Below are 17941 nucleotides of genomic sequence, written 5' to 3' on the forward strand. Positions count from 1 at the left end.
GCAGAGATTAGAGGGGTGGGCTTGGAGCCCAGAGGCTGTTGGTGTTTACCCAGCACATGCCGCTCAAACCCTTTCAGATCAAGTCTGGAATCAGTTCCAGCCAGCACTGGGCACCAGAAAGCAAAGATGTCCAAGGGCATTGAAGTGCAGCAGAAATCTTATGTGTTGGCTCAAGGTTGGGTAACTGAAGGGAAACAGCTGTCAGAGGCCAGTGCTGATTACTCAACCTCATGGGCCCTGTGGAATCAGAGGCCTGGTTGGTGGTCAGCATGGCCTCAACCCAGTAATGCTCGTTTCTTTAGGTCCTTATTAACCTGGGACCTGCCTCACCCAGGGAGCACGCACACTGGTTGCTATTCACTTAATGCCAGATCGTCCCCTCCTCAACTGCCTTTAGGAATCCTTCCCAAAATGACAGAAGAGGGCAACAGCCAGAAGCTGTCTTTTAAAATGAAGCTGTGTGACCTTTCTCCAACCTGTTCAGCAGAAAGAGGTTCTGAATTTGGATTCTGTACCACTGACTGTGAAACTTGAAAGAACCTGCTGACCCCTAACCTCACCCTGTAATCCCTCCACGATCTCGTGTTCCAGGAGGAATAGTAATGGGACCACCTCTTCCAAAGTGAACATTTGGCTGGGTGGTCTTTCTCAGGGTCTGACCATCGCGATGCATATTATCAACCAAGACCCTTCAGGAACCCCCAGCGTGTTTGGTGCCATTCCTTTGCTGCACCAAGTAGTAAATCATATTCTGGGAAGAGCAGTAAGTGCTGTAGAAAAACAAGTATTCATTGTTCATAATAGGCCATTCTGCCCTTTATGAGACTAGTCAACATGTCTTTGCTTTTGTCTCCCTATAAGGCAGAAAACACTCCTGCAGATACATCACCCCATCCCAACTGTGCCCATCGAAAAGGAATTCACAGTCTTGGGTATCTTTCCTGCACCAGCCCCCCTCCCCTCCTGCTCATGCCATCCTCTAGTTAAAGCATTGCGGCACCCGCGAGGCCTGTTTACAGCTAATTAGATTAGGAGTGTGTTCATCTGGAAAGATATCTGTAGTTCAATAAAGAGAGTGTGAAGAATCACCCTCGTGGTTCCACAGAAACTAAGGGTTCTGAGCCTCTCTCTGCCCTCTTCCTCCTTAAAAACACCTTAGCATCTCTCCAAGATGTCCTTAGCAGTCAGGTTCAAAATGAGCTTCCCATATCACACAGAAGACCTCAACTTAGAAAGGTTTCAACAAAAAACAAAGAGCAAATCTGAAAACACTTTCATGCTGTCTTATTTTTTTTTCTTTCAAAGGAAAAACAATGACTGCTTGAGTTGTTTTGTTGCAGAAGAAGGGGAGGTAGAGAGATCATCAAGGCCAGCAGTAGATGCTGCCCTCCTGCCTCTTCCCCATCTGCTTGAAAATTACTTCCAAAATATTAAATGCTGCATTTCACTGAACCAGAATTGCATGTCGAGTTGTGGGGAGGCAGACAGGAAGGAAGGAGAAGTGATTCTGAAATACAATTTCCCAAATGTTTATTTTGCTAGCAAAGGCTGTTGCCTGTACTATTATAAAATCTTAGCACGACCCCTGGCAAGCTGTTGTCTGTAGGGTAAGTAGGCACAGATTGAATTTTGCGCTGTGTCAAGGGCAAAATGTATCCTTAATCTGGCTGCAGAAAATGCATATTCACCTGAGAGCAAAGCGGCTCCTATCTTTCAAGCCCCTATGCATTTTTTTCCTCTCTTTGAGATGATTTTGTAAATCAGCCTAGGCTACTCTTTATTAGCCCACAGGTGGCACAGGCAGTATCTGAGCTCTCACTCTGCCTCTCACTAACCCGCCCTGCCTCCGCCCTCTGGATTTAGCAGTGAGGATAAAGCTTCCATTAAGCATAAAGGCTGATTTTCATGGTGCATAATAAAATATGGAAATTCTATCTCTGCTAACGTCATGTCAACTCCAGAAATATTAAGAGTTAGAGTATTTCTTTATTATTTTTTCCGATGAGGAAAAGCTGTTGTTTAGTAAAACTGGACAAAATTACATTTTCTGCTCCTCAGACATCTTGCAGGCTGGCAGATTAAAGATGTTAGACAATGAAGAGAGAAGCCCCAATCCTAGTTATTTCTCATTTATTCTGTCAGAAAAAGAGAGTTGTGTGCCCCATGGTGAATCCTTTTCTCCAACAGCAATCAGGCCACAAGAGACAGAATGTTATTGTGTTCCCTTTCCCTGTTCACGGGCACAGGCCAGACGGGCTGTTGTCGAGTCCTGATCAATTCAATGCCCTTTTCTTCTTGCTCAAGGTGAGCATCTGGGTCTCTTACCTGCCAGCAAAGTCAGGGGCTCTTGCAGGCTCATTCTTCTGAAAACAGCCGTGATCTTAGCCCTCACTGACTTCTGCAAGAATTAAAAAGACATAAACACTGGTTGTTATGAAAAGCTACAAGAGGAAATTATTTTAAGCTCCATACTTCTGAAAGGCATTTATAATTACTCAGCCCACATGCCTGTTCCCCCAGCACATTAGATAGACATCTCCGCATAGAGAGGTAGTGAGTCAGTAAACACCTGTGCAATCCAGTGTGTTGCTAAGACCAGAGAACAATCTCTTGCCCCCTACTTAATTATATCTACCATTTTGCTACACTCTCCCTCAAGTTCCTCAGCCATAAAATAGGTTTCATGGAAGTGACTCTTCATAGGGGGACATTTAGAATCTCAAATCAGTTGGCTTGTGGGAAGAGGACAATCCTAGCATTTAAAAATAATTTTGGATAGTTGGAATTGATTGCTACATATCATTCATTCATTGGTTCCTTCAACTAGTTCCCTCCATGCCACTCCTGCGGGAATGATGAGGACAGCAATTACCCAGCCCAGCCCTTGCCAAGGTCTGGGGGTCAAGACTGGCTTCTGTGTGATTTCCTGGGGATTTCCTACTTAAGGCAATGACTGGAGGACTGGTCAGAGGTAGGAGCTAAACCATCATTCCTAGAGGGAAATTATGAAATACAAGGTCCAAAGATTCCAGAAGCAGAAATTGAGGACAGCATCACCAAGAATTTAAAGCCTAATTGATAAAGAACCCAAAGGTAAATAGATCAAGAAGAACCAGAGTATATATACACAATGGAATATTACTCAGCCATAAAAAAGGATGAAATCATGCTATTTGCAGCAACATAGATGGACCTAGAGATTATCATACTAAGTGGAGTAAGTCAGAGAAAGACAAATATCACATGATATCACTTATATGTGGAATCTAAAAAATGATATAAATGAACTTATTTACAAAACAGAAATAGACTCACAGACATAGAAAACAAACTTATGGTTACCAAAGGGGATGGGGGGGCATAAATTAGGAGTTTGGGATTAACATATACAAACTACTATCTGTAAAATAGATAAACAACAGGACCTACTGTATAGCACAGAGAGCTATATTCAATATCTTGTAATACCCTATAATGGAAAAGAATCTGAAAAAGAATATATATGTGTATATATGTATATGTATGTATGTATGTATGTATAACTGAATCACTTTGCTGCACACCTGAAACTAGCACAGCATTGTAAATTAACTATAATTCAATTTTTTAAAAAAGAAGAACCAAAGAGGTCATGCTCTCACGTTCATAACATATTAGCAAGAAGGGAGGGTAGGTCAGCACTTCTTAAAGGACTAATTATTAATCAAGCAGGGTATAGACTCAGCTGCTGTGAAAGAAAGAATCTCCATATTAGTGACTTAAGATGGAAATGTGCTGTCATCTCATATAATAAGGTGTGACGAGAGTCGGAGGAGGGTACCTCACAGAGGAAGTTCAGGGCAGTCAAGGTCAGCATTTAGCTAATTCTTGACTGATGAGTAGCAAGTGATCAATAAAGACAGTGAAGGAAGAGCAAGAGCTTGTGACGAGCCTGGAGGTCTGAGGGGCTGCAGGTGGTTGAGTGGTGGGAGAGACGGGACCGGGAGAAGAGGCTGGGGCACTTGGTGGTGCCACATGGTGGATGACGTTGAATAGCGGCAGTAGCCTGTAGAGCGGCCTTTCCCAAACTTGGCCGGTCACTGCAGCTATTTAGGGCACTTCTTAAAAATAAGAATTCTAGGGCCCCACCACAAACCTACCCAAACAGGATCCATATTTTAAAGAACCTCCCCACGAGATTCTGGGATACACCGCTGAAGACTGCAGCACTAACTCAAGTTGGAAGGATAGAAAGAGCAAGGTTTTGTGACAGCTTCTTGGTAGCAGGTGAAACAGAGGAGAGAAAGAAACTGAGATCATTTTTATGAGTGAGATAGTGGGTTGGAGAGCCCAGCTCAGGCCTGGTCATTAGGTGGTCCAGTAACGGATTCCCATGTCCTCACCTCTGTAGCTTGACTGTGGACTTTGGGCTTCTTCTAGAATCTAAGCCTGGATTTTACCTCTCAAAGGAAAACTACCCCCGCCTCAGACAAACAGCAGCCCTACTGCTTCAGGAATGACTAAACCTTAGCAAAATCCAATGATGGTATCTCGAGTAGACTTTTATGATAAGCACCCTTTGTTGCCCGTTTCTGGCCCTTAGAGGAGTTTTTTTTCTGTTTGTGAAAGAATTTTTTTCATTGGTCCCATGAAAGATTGATTTGTGAACATGACATTTTTTAAAAATATTGACTGATTGATTGATTGATTTGGTTGCACCGGGTCTTAGTTGAGGCAGGCGGGCTCACATTTTAAACTCTTGTTTTCTCACTTTTATGAATTTGGATACAGTTCTCCAATCCCTCTGGAAATGATGATGGAAGGAATTGAATTTGTAGAAAAAGTCCAACTACACAATGCATTTTCACTGGATATGGGGCAGTTAGATAAAAGCATCCCTCCACTCATTCATTGAATAAATAAATCATGGGGTTAGAGATGAACTAGTAAATAATAGAAAAAGGAAAAGGAAAAGACTAAGAGGAGCTGACAAGGTAAAAATAAAAAAAAAATAAAAAGAGCTATTTTCAGGCAAAATGATGAAAGATTGTTGCCTGCCATTCTGTCCTCTTTATATTTACTGGTCATATTTGCTAGAATTCTTTATTTGACTTTATCTTCTCTGCTCCATAAGTTTTTGGACTGGCATAGGGTCAAAGATGAAATACTATACCTTTTCCCTGAAAATCACTTATTTAGCTCAAGTTGAAGTTTAAATGTGCATTGAATAGACATCATCCCTGGAGCTGAGCAGTTACTGTTACTGATCTGCTTGTATGTACTATGTTGTAGGCTGCTGAATTTAGAGGTAATTTGTTACATAGCAATAGATAACTGGTAAATTTTGTGTTTGGGGTTGGGCGGAGTGGGGGAGTTTGTTGGTCTTCCTTGTATATAATATGATGGATTTAGCCTTGTGTTTTTACATATGGCATAGCCAATGCTTAAACTCTTTTTCCCTACCCCTCTTCCACTGGCTCCATCTTACTAACCTTACAGGACTTACACTGGATAACATTTCTTTCAAGATTCCTTCCCCAAATCTCCACATGTGGAATAGGTATCTTTTCTATTACCCTGGACTTCTTATCAATACCACTAATAGCTAACTTTTATTGAGCACTTACAATTCTAAACTTTAGGCACAGATTATCTTTTCTAATCCTCTCAACCACCCAATGATATAGGTGCTGTTATTTGTCCATTCTATAGATAAGAAACTGAGTGAGACACAGAGGAGTTAAAGAAAGTCTTCCAGGTTACTCAGCTGAGAAGTGTTTATTTTCTGTGCCCCTCTAGACTGTGAGCTCCACGAATAAGGCACAGTGGTCAACAGAATGCCAGTCTGGCACTTGCTGTGTTTCTCAGTCTCCTTCTCTCTCTCTCTCTCTCTCTCTGTATGTAATGAATTATAGGGCCACAGGGACCTCAACAGCAGACTCGTCTCACTGCACATGAGTTGCTAAAGTTTACAAATCTAACTCAGAGTTACATTATGTTCTTAAAGTTGTCTATATCAAAGCATTAGCTGAGTGAACAGTGCTGCCTGGTCTACTTAAGCCTGAGATTACAGAGGCAGAAACCCGATGATTTGTTCTCTCCTTGTTCCCCCAGAACTTCTTCTGCCAGGCCCCGCTGGAAGATAAACCTCCAGAGCAGCAGAGTGCACTGTTCTCTGTGGCTACCTTTCCCCAGCATGTGTCAGGCCCTGGGAATGTGAGTGGGGTGTGTGTGTAGGTGTCTGTGTAGGGTCCACATATCATTTCAGTACTTATCCCCAGAACACTCATTCTGCATTCTTTATAAATTATGCATGGCTTCCATAAAAGAGAAACACAGAGGAGGAAAAGTTGCAGACAACTCTAGAGAGTTGTAATTGGCTTCTGAACTTCTTACCCGAAGCAGTGTCTGAGAGACCGTCCCCTCAGCAGGCAATCAGGAAACCTCATTTTCAAAAACTAGCAAACCCAGCTTAGCCAATGTTGTGATTCCAGGAGATCTGGCAGCTTAAGGGAAAAGCAAGGACCAGATACAATAGGGCTATCAAAAGCTGAGCTTATGAGGACCCCTGTCTGCTCCAAGCCTCTCCTTTCTTAGTTCCACCAGAACCTGGGTTCAAATCCCAGCACCACTGTTTACCGGCTCTGTGACTTTGGCAAGTTATCCAAATTCCCTCTAAGTGCTCTTCTCAATAGTTTTTCTGGGCCCTGATGCCCAATGTAAGGGATTCTTCCACCAACAGAAAATACAGAAATCCTCCGTGGACCAGAATGAGTGATGGGAGGTGCCATCTTAAAAGGGCCTTTTTCAGTATCTCTGATTGGGTTGAGGCATGGTCATTTAATTTACTGCTGTTTGTATGAGACCTGGGTACTTGTTCTTTTTTTTTTTTTTTAATTTATTTATTTTTGGCTGCGTTGAGTCTTTGTTGCTGCGCACAGGCTTTCTCTAGTTGCAGCAAGTGGGGTCTACTCTTCGTTGCGGTGCACGGCCTTCTCATTGTGGTGGCTTCTCTTGTTGCGGAGCACTGGCTCTAGGCACGGGCTTCAGTAGTTGTGGCACGTGGGCTCAGTAGTTGTGGCTCATGGGCTCTAGAGCCCAGGCTCATTAGTTGCTGCACACGGGCTTAGTTGCTCTGTGGCATGTGGGATCTTCCCAGACCAGGGCTCGAACCTGTGTCCCCTGCATTGACAGGCAGATTCTTAACCACTGTGCCACCAGGGAAGCCATAGACCTGTGTACTTCTTCTTTTCTAAGAGGTAATATCCAGCTTCTGATACACAGTGGTTGCTCAAAAAGTGATTACACAAAAAATGGTATACACTTGCCAATTATGACATAAAACATTTTTATGTCATTGATAAAATCAGAAGAAAACTTGAAGCAATGCAGTAGTTGATTTAATACTCATTGAGTTTCTGATGCTCTTTACAAGTCTGGAAAATGTTTCTTGGTAAATATAAAGTCTTTCCACATATGCACATTTAAGGTACATTTAAGATGAGTTTCCTGAGAACATAAATGCTTAAGAAGAATAAGCAGGAGCTCATGAGGGAGATCTTAATTTGCATATTTCCTGCCTTAAATACCTGAAATATCTTGAGTATAATGTTGCTTAAATAAGGCTTTTAGTGTTTAATGTGATATGACTTAAACATTCTCTTTTTGCTAAGGTCTATAAAACCTTTGGCTGTTACTTCTCATTTTTAGCTACCAAATTTCCTAAGGAAGAACAAATATGTTGAGGCTTCCATTTGTCTGCTCAAGTCTTTTCTATTATCTGGCAATAAACTTTATTCTTCTTAAAACCTGGGACAATCCACTTGGAAAGGGAGAGACTAGGTGATCCATCCTAAACATGATGCTTTACATAGTGTAGGCCTTGTGCCTGTCAACCTGCTTCTCTCACTGTCTTTTGGTCCTCCCAACAGTCTTATTGAAGTAGATAGGGTATAATGAGAGACGTCAGAGCTGGAACGCTGGTAAAGCTACATTTTCCTTGATTTTGCACAGTTAGTAGTAGTAAAACCTTGCCATAACACCATAAGTGATGTCGAAAATATTTAACCAGGAAAACACAAATTTGCGTTATTTCAAGGTCAATCAAATAACCAGGATACACCTATGCAGTTTACCTTCCTGGGCCTTCTAGGGCTAAAACTATGGAATGCAAACCCACCCTGATCCCAGCTATAATTCAGCACCTGGTAGGGATGATTCCACAGATGGTGAGGGCTTCTTGAAGAGCAAAGGGTCCAGGATTCTCCCAGGTAGTTGAGACCATTTCTTCAGGTTGATCCAGAGAGATTGAGCTGGGAGAATGCTGGGGACATGGAGACCCCACTTCTCAAGACAGGGTGGCTGGCCATTTCCTCACTGGTCCTACCCCTTTCTCAACATCTTTTCTTCCCCCACCAGGGAGATAAATTTTTTTTACCCAACCCTGATTGAGAACGGGGGCTGCATGAAGTATGGAACCTATTTCCAGAGTGTCATATCCAAACCATGAAATTTTACTGTATTTGTAGAGCCAGACATAGAAGTCAGATCTCCTAATTCCTAGAGCAGAGCCCTTTCCCCACTTTGCTGGCACACTTCAGAACTACCATCCCCGCCATTATTATTCCAGGCTGCAGAGGGTATCAGACACACCTTCCTATGTCAGCAGAGTTCTTGCCTAACAACTTCTTCTGAAAGAGAGAGCAGACCCACCCAGAATCAGAAGCCCAGTTCCAAACCCAGTTTCCCAAATCTGGGCTTGTCATTGTGCGGATGACTGAGAAAAATGTGAGAGGGTGGTGTGGGGGAGTGTTGTATCGTTCTTTTAAGTTTTAACATGTTTTTACAGGTTGCTAACTTACTTAACACAGCTCATAAATTCTGCCTGCATCTCACAAACCACTTGCTTGCTCACTATCTCGACTTACCACATCTTATGATTTTTATCTATTCTATTTGTTTTTCTTGTCTTCTCCAGCAGAATTGAATATTCTCAAATCCTACAGCAAGCACACATTATAAGCAGAAAGGCCTAGGGAAAAAAAATAAGATAAACAAACAGAGAAAACATTTGATTTATAGCGCCAGGAGGAACAAAAACTAAAAGAGAGTTCCTGCTCAAAACTCCACCACGGTAATGTGGTGGGTGCTTCTTGCTAAGGGGGAACAAAGTGCCAGTCACTGGAATTGCATGGTGCTCTGAGACTTACTGGGAGCCTCCTTTCCATGAGTTTGTTGCTGCTCCTTTGACGGGGATAAATCATAACAAATACAGATGCATCCCAAGAAGCCGTCCTTCCCAACCACCTCCCACCCACTTCCAGCACCTACTGTGCTGGAAATCACACTTGGGATAAGAATAAGGCTGGAGACCTTGGGATTGACATGTGCAAGGGGGAGGTGATTGAGGAAAGCGGAGTGAAGGAAGCTCACAGAGCCATGGAAAAGAGTGCAAGGCACCATGGGATAACCAGTGCATGTGGAATATATTTATTATATGACTTAGTTTGAGAAGTCAGCATAATAGAAGGGTTTATATCTTGGACCCCTGAATCATAAGAACTATAAGCAAATTGTCCAATTCAGGCCATGTCCTCATTTTCTAGGGCTGCCACAGCAAAGAACCACAAACTGGGTGACTTAAAACCAAGGAAATTTATTCTCATAGTTTTGGAAGTTGGAAGGTGGAGATCAAGATGTCAGCAGGATGGTTCCTCCTGAGGGATCTGAGAGAGATTCTGTTCCATGCCTCTTTTCTAGCTTCTCTTCTTCTGCTTCTTATAAGAACCCCTAATCATATTGGACTAGGAACCCTTCCTACTCCAACCTCATCTTCACTTAACTAATTACATCTGCAATGGCCCAATTACAAATAAAGTCACATTCTGAGGTGTTGATGGTTAGGCCTTTAACCCAACTTTTGGGGGAACGCATTCAATTAGTAGCAGTCCAAAACTGAGAAATACAAATTTTATTTTATTTCTTTTGAGTACTCATTCTCTATATGATACTAGGAACGATCACACACTCTGAAGCAGGAAGAATGAGTAGATTCCATTATATATTATATACATATAAATAATACAAAGTGTTAAGAGTGGTTATCTCATAATAGTTATCTCTTAAGGAGAGGTGATGGGGGACTTTCACTTCCACATTGTATATTACTGTAATGTTTGAATTTTTATAAGAAGCATGTACTACTTTGTAATCAGAAAAAACAATAAAGATACATTTTTGAATGGTTAAGGAGAGAGAAATGTGGCTTTTCCTTCCCTCACAGCCTCCATATTCAGATTCTCTCTAGGAGACAAGGTAAGGATGATCATGGGTGAGAAAGTGAGCAGGGGGCAGGACCGTAGGCCATTTGAAAAGTCGTATTCAGTGCTACAATTGCTTTGATGTGATTTGTCTTAGGCATTATCTTTCATTTCTTTTTCATTTTAAAATAAGATTGAAGGTGGACTCAAGGCTTTCATGTTCATCCAAAGGGGGCATGGGTTTTCAAGGTTGAGAAACACAGAGCACATGAAGGAGATGACATTATTTCCTGAAATAAACTGCTTCCTGCAGCCAGGCACTGAGGTTTCCTGTCAGCCAAGGCAAAAAGGGATCATTGGCTTTCCGAGATTTTATCCAAACTGGGATTCCCAGGTAAAATACAGGACACCCACTTAAATTTGAATTTAGATACACAACAAATAATTTTTAAAGTATAAGTATGTTCCAAATATTGTCCAGGACATACTAATACTAAAAATTATTCCCTGTTTAATTTCAATTCAACTTTCTGCATATTCCTTTTTTTAAATTGTGGTGAAATACACATAACATGAAATTGGCCATCTTAACATTTTTAAACGTACAGTTCAGTAGTGTTAAGTATATTCATACTGTTATACAACCAACGTCCAGAACTTTTCATCTTGCAAAACTGAAACTCTATACCCATTAAATAGCAACTCCCCATTTCCTCTCCCCCCAATCCCTGTCAATTACCATACTACTTAATGTCTCTGTGAATTTGACTACTCTTGATAGCTCATACAAATAGAATCATGCAGTATTTGTCTTTTTGTGACTGGCTTCTTTCACTTGGCATAATTTCCTCAAGGTTCATCCATGTTGTAGCATGTGTCAGAATTTCCATCTTTTTTAAGACTGAATAGTATTCTGCTGAATGTATATACCACATTTTGTTTATAGAAACTCAAATTTCACTGAGCATCTGTATTTTTATTTGCTAAATCTGGCAACCCTATTCTGAACACATCAATCTAGATAAGCTTTTTCTAGGAATTAGACCAGAGGGGAGGAGGAACAATCAGGAGACACAGCTGGCAACATTTTTCTTCTGTGATTTTGCACAAGTCATAGAATGTGGTTCAAAGGAATTCTAATTTTGTCAACACTCTATGTCAGGAGTTCTTGAGCAGGAGCCTATGCAAGAGTTGCAGGAGTTCTGTGAACCCCTTGAAATCACAGGCCATGTTGAGTATATGTGCATCTTCGTGAAGAAAGGAACCACAATTAGATTTTTCAAAGGTGTCTGAGGACCCCCCTCCCACCCAAGGAGGTCAGGAGGCACCATCCTAATGACTGAAGGCATAGCTTTGAACTCAGGGAAGGCATATTTGCTGGAGGCTTGGGTATTATTATTTTCCAGACAATCAATTTTCTGATTATCTAGCCTTAGAAATGGAGAAAATCTCAGAAATTAAAGAGTGGAAAGTTTACTTGTCTACTGAAGCACCTCTCTCAAATGAGGGATGAATATGAGCTGCCATGCGTTCTACATTTTTCCCAGGAGCTGAATGGAAGCCAGTTCATGAATGATGCTGATCTTTGTGAATTTTCTGATGATGGTTAACCTTAAGAGGTATATGCTTTAAATGCAAAGGCCCTTAAAGAAAGAGATTAAGAAAGAGAGTGAGAGAGAGGCAGACAGACCACAATGCCTGAGCAATAATCTTACTCCTTATAGAAAACAAGTGATCATTTTGATAATTACTACTTTATTTTTCCTTTAGAAATCCTTCTTCAGTTTACCAACAGCTCTTACCAATGAGCTCGACTGGCCCCAACTCTCTGGCGCTACTGGATTTCTGGACTCCACTAGCGGGTATGTATGTTTGCACACCCTCAAACATTTCAATATGTCTATGTAAGGAAACAACAGGAGATGAGATTTGTCCCCAAGATGTTGAAATGAGAATTATTAGAAATTGCTTCTGGAACATGAGTGGCATACAACAAACCCACCACTGACATAGAGTCTACCGTGTGGTAGGGCATTATGCAAATTAGACTTTACCCCTGCTTGAAAGGAGTGGGTTTTCCTGCTCAGGGGCTCTAGAGTTGACCTCTGATGAAAAATACTCAAGCACATCACTGAATTTTTCTGACTCAAGAGACAAAGAAGTTTACTTGCTTATATATTCTCATATATTAACATTTTAAAAGGCAGCAGGCAGTTCTATTTTTAGTTTTTTAAGGAACCTCCGTACTGTTCTCCATAGTGGCTGTATCAATTTACATTCCCACCAACAGTGCAAGAGTGTTCCCTTTTCTCCACACCCTCTCCAGCATTTATTGTTTGTAGATTTTTTGATGATGGCCATTCTGGTGTGAGATGATATCGCACTGTAGTTTTGATTTGCATTTCTCTAGTGATTAATGATGTTGAGCATTCTTTCATGTGTTTGTTGGCAATCTGTATATCTTCTTTGGAGAAATGTCTATTTAGGTCTTCTGCCCATTTTTGAATTGGGTTGTTTGTTTTTTTGATATTGAGCTGCATGAGCTGTTAAAAAAAAAAAAAAAAAAAAGGCAACAGGCAAGTCTCAAGGTCCTAGAATCATCCTGGCTTTAATGCTCTGGAGTTGAAAGTAGAGAAGATGCATGGCGAGTCTGAGTGACACACAAGCCCAGTGTGCTGTGTGTGATTGGGTGTTGTCTCGGGGCCTGGGGACAGCCATTTAGAGTTTGAGCACCCCATTTTTTAATTTAATAGAGGACATCGCATATCATGAATAATTTATTCTTATCTTTACTCACTCATTTTTAAAATACTTATTAAATACTTACTACCTAATAAGGCACAGATGCTGTAGCTATTTCAAAGATAAATAAGGCTCATCCTGTCTCTGCAGTCAACTATAATCAAGGAGGGCAGATGAAAGAAATGTGCAAACAATGTGAATACGAGTTAGATGTGCCAAAAGACAACTGTCAACACAGAGCTACAGGGGTCAATAATGGAAGAAGAATTCATGGAAATGGTCAACAGCAACCTCCTTTTGGGGTGTTTGGCCAGGGACTCAAACCTGAAAGGATTTAGGAGATGGAGGCAATGAAAAAGGTAGAGAAAAAGCTAGAAAAGATAACCAAACTTCAGGAAATGGTGCTCATATTTATGTAGAAATCATAATTTCCCTTATATTCGTGAATATAAGGGAAAGTAAGAGAAATGTGTTTTCAAGTTTAGGTGTAGATTTTCAAGTTTAATCATGTAAAAAAATTAGGTCAGTCCTTGTCATTAGTGTAACAGTACTTACAGTATGATTAATAGAGGTAGTAGGAAGTAACCTTCATAGGCATTCCCTATATACCAAACACTGTACTGAGTGTTATTTAGAGGTTTTCTCATTTCATCTCTTTGTGAGGTGGGTGGTATTATTTTCTGCATTTCAAAGTTGAGGAATCTAAGGGCTAAGTAGATAGGCTAAGAAACTTGACCAAGGCCACAGGTGAATAAGAAGTGGTAGGATCCGCCATCATGGAACCTTGTGAATAATGGAACCAGAGAATAATCTGGTGAGCCAAGGCACTCCTAGCTCACAACTTTTATGTGCTGCTTTTATTCTACCTGTGGGAACACGACCCCCTTTAGCCATTGTCCCTTTGTTTGAAAGTGTAGCTCTAGGATGAGGAAATGACCAAGAACCAAAGATGCCCTCCCCACGTGAAGAGGTGGCATGCATTGTTTCAGACGTTGATCATGTGCCCATTGTCCCTTCCTAGGGCCCCCATACTCCCAGTGGTCTGGGGCCTCTGACACCCTTCCACAGGCCCTCTTTCCCCAGCTGCAGTTGCTGTGGTCTTTGTCACCAGGAACACGTCCAGAGATAGCCTGCTTAAGGCAGCATTCAGGACAACAGTCTTGTTTATCTCCCCACTGTCAACATCAAAATTGAGAAAGTATTATTTATGTACCCTCCACGCAATCCAGCTATCTATGTATAAAAGTACTTGGAAATTTCTCTAAATCCAGGCTTTTATGACAAACAAAAAGAATTAGTTATGAATGAGAAATGGACACAGTTTACCATACTTTTAATGGAAGCTTAAATTTACATATGAACCCCACCTTTTGACCTAAAGCCTCATGAAGTTGCCGTTGAAGAAATACTAGTCTGATGTTTAAAATTAATTGTTAAATAGTTTAAACCTTCACTGGAAACACTCAAAGAATGAAAGGGGAATCCATTCCCATGCGCAGCTAAAATGATGAAAACTTGTTTCCTCATCTTTTTCCACTTACAGCTCATACCCACCAATAGTTGCCCCACATGTCCTAAATCTAATTTTCCTAAAATCTCTACCCAAACTTAGCACCTGCTCCCAAGCAGACTCTGTTCAGTTGTTTTCAGTTTTTGTTGGGCGGTGGCAGCGGGAGCCAGTGTCCCTCTTTCTTTTCTGCCTCTATTCTGTCCTCAGACCAGGGGGTTCCTCCTTTATCAATGTGAAATCCTGCTAGCTCTCCAGTCCTATTGCAGTTTCCACCCATCATCCTATCAGAGCCCAGAAGGCAGACAGATCTTCCTTAGGAGAAAGGCAGTGGGGGGGAAAACGGAGAGGAAAAGTTGTAAGTCGTCAGACACAAATGGTTTATAATTCTTATGAGGGCTATGCAGAGAGATTCTGACCACACGGCACGAAGGAAGGAACCGTCTAGGTGCAGCTTACGTGAAAATCATCTCTATCGTGAGCTAGTCTATGCTGACATAGCACCTTCTTGTATTAGGCTCTGTACTGCTATTTACAAAACAGTCTGCTATGCAACTTGCTCAGTGTTGACTCTAAGCATTATCCTTACCAGCTGTATTTCTAAGGAGATGCACGCCTCAGCTGGTTGGCCACCTGCCCTGCAGGGTTTTTTTTCTCTATGCTTTTGTGGGCCCAAGTTATCTAGTTATCTCTCTCTTAGTGGTCTTTTGCCACCTGTTTCTGTGTACTGTGCCTGTGTTCTCTGCCATTTAGCGGGAATGGAGAAGACTATATTTAACTCCTTTGGATAGAAAAGGAAATTCTCTGTCTGGAATCAGTTGCAATGGATCCCCCATTAAGCAAAAACACAGCAGCATGACAGTCCCTGTGTGTCACCATCCGGTATGTCCCTTGTAGCAGTAGCTCCTATTAAACTGTCTCATATACTCTCATGTAAATTATACCTGCAGATAACCTGTGCTAGGCCAGTCTCCTTAAAAGAACAAAGAGTTATCAAGTGTGTAACAATTACTAAAGAGAGATTGGCATAGGATGGGAGTCCTCTTCTGGTGGAATCAGGAGAATAAATAGAACATTGACCTAGAGGAAGTGTTTGCAAGAGATGTGGCAGCTGCCATAGGCATTTTGAGCAAATGTCCCTTTGAGTCCAAATGCTTATCAACATGGGATAGAATTTATGGATTTCTCTATTCAACTGGATCTCTAGAAAGTGCCTCCTATTATCTGTGATCAGCCTCATGCTTTGGGTATTAACAGTGTTCTTTGGAAATGTACCTTTGAAAGCAAAAGTTTGGAAGAGAAGTTGGTTGCTTTCCTTTCCTTCTTCCATTATGCCCTCCACCCCCTCAAAATTTAGTCAAATTTAGTCAATCAAAATTACCCCCTCATCTCCTATATGAGATGAATATAACTCTAATTGAAATTACATGCATGTATTAAAAGACAAACATAACCGCTTAGTTTTACAAATCTTTACATCCTTCAGTTGAGTCAACATTAATGAAATCTGTTCTCTTGGCTCTCAGGCTTCAGAAAATTCAAAAAGTTATATCCCTTAAAACCATGTGCTTTCTGAAAGAAATTGAGTAGTTCAAAGGCAAAAACAAAAAACAAAAAGCCCTCTGTGAGGTTGGCAGCTTGGGGCCTGGGACCCTGACAATAGGGAGAACTCTAACAATAAGTGAGAAGAAAAAAGTATTCTTTAAAGATTAAAAATAGTTATTTGTGTTCAGATCACTTTCAAAAGTAATTAATTTAACAGGAAAATCCTATTTAGGTTAAAGAAGCCAAGGCCCAGTAACCCATGTAGAAAGAATGTAGAAGGATAAAAAACAATACCAAAACTTCAGGAAGGAAGAACTTCTTGTTTAAAAGCAATACATAAATAGATAAGGGAGATTAAGAGGTACAGACTTCTAGCTGCAAAAAAAATGAGTCTCAGGAATGAAGTGTACAGTGTGGGAAATATAGTCAATAACTATGTAACATCTTTGTATGGCGATAGATGGTAACTAGACTTATCATGGTGATCATTTTGAAATGCATAAAAATATCGAATCACTATGTTGCGTATCAGGAACTAACAGAGTGTTATACGTCAATTATACTTCAAAAACAAACAAACAAACTCATAGAAAAAGATCAGATTTGTGGTTACCAGAGGGTAGGGGGAGGGGGAATTGGATGAAGACAATCAAAAGGTACAAAGGTACAAACTTACAGTTATAAGATAAATGAGTACTAGGGATGTAATGTACAAAATGATAAACATAATTAACACTACTACACATTATATATGACAGTTGTTAAGAGAATAAACCCTAAGAATTCTCATCACAAGGAAAATAATTTTTTTATGCTGTATCTATAAGAGATGATGGCTGTTCATTGAACTTATTATGATAATCATTTCATGATGGATGTAAGTCAAATCAATATGCGATACACTTTAAACTTATATGGTGATGTGTGTCAGTTATATCTCAATGAAACTGGAAGAGCAAAATGCAACATCTAAAATTCCAGAGCACTGTGAGTCCGTGTGGTAGAGTAGGAAGAAGTCTGTGTTTACAGGTGAAAGGGTTCTGGTTCTGTGTGGCTGTTAAGTGGAACATTTAGCATCCCTGGACTTCATTTATATGATGAAGTGGAGTTGCACCTGCCAATCTCTGAAGTTCTCTCCGATATTCAAGTTTGGCTGTTGTAGGGCAACATGATGTTCAAGTCCACATCCTACTTTATGCTGCTGCTTGATTTAGAAGCATTAGGGAAAACTGCTGGAGAGAGATGCTCCTGCTTCTCTCCACCAAATATGCTTTCTCCAACCCTTAACTAGCCATGCCTTGAGAAAAGATATGAGTAAGTTTATGGGTCAGAGCCTGAAATGTTCTAGGAACCATGTTTCTCTAGGGCCAGGGATACTGTGCAATAGAAGTCAAGTTCACACATAGTAAGCCCTGCATTAGGTGTTTGACCAGCTTATTAGCTAAAGTGGTTCTCCATTATAATCCTTTATGCATACTATTTCTTCCAAGCGACCCCCAGAGAGGGAAACAGGTGACTCCAAATCCTTAACAGAAATAACCACCTGAACCCAGCGCCTCTAACCTGAGAATTTATGATTATCCAAATCCCCTTCTGAAAGTGAGGCCAGGAGTCGGTCCAGTCAGTGGAGTTCTGCCTGCCAGGGCTAAATGATAGAGAAGTTCTTCAAAGCTGGGAGGAAGAGCAGGGCAACAGATACAACTTAAAAAATATCAAGTAAGCCTGCAGTTAGCCTTAAAAAGTCACGAAAGCCAAAAGAACCAAAAACAATGACCAAAGTTACCATATCAAGCTAGAGAGTTAAGAGTGAGACCAGTGGGACCAACACAAGTGGGTGCAAACTACATGGAATTTTCTGGAGTAACTGTTGCTCCCTCTGCTTCTGACTTAAATTTGCTATTTGGGGCCA

The 17941-nt window shown here is 41.0% G+C and overlaps 1 protein-coding gene across 3 annotated transcripts in view; it reads left to right on the forward strand.

Moving 5' to 3' along the window:
• Positions 1–17941, forward strand: part of AOAH (acyloxyacyl hydrolase) — a 195175-nt gene that overhangs the window by 111162 nt on the left and 66072 nt on the right. For all 3 annotated transcript variants that reach the window (XM_059933610.1, XM_059933609.1, XM_059933611.1), the window contains one exon: positions 12009–12100. In XM_059933610.1, the coding sequence (XP_059789593.1) occupies positions 12009–12100 (92 nt within the window). The remainder of the gene's footprint in view (positions 1–12008; positions 12101–17941) is intronic.

This window comes from Balaenoptera ricei, chromosome 9 (genome assembly GCF_028023285.1).
Source record: "Balaenoptera ricei isolate mBalRic1 chromosome 9, mBalRic1.hap2, whole genome shotgun sequence".
Lineage (NCBI taxonomy): Eukaryota > Metazoa > Chordata > Mammalia > Artiodactyla > Balaenopteridae > Balaenoptera > Balaenoptera ricei.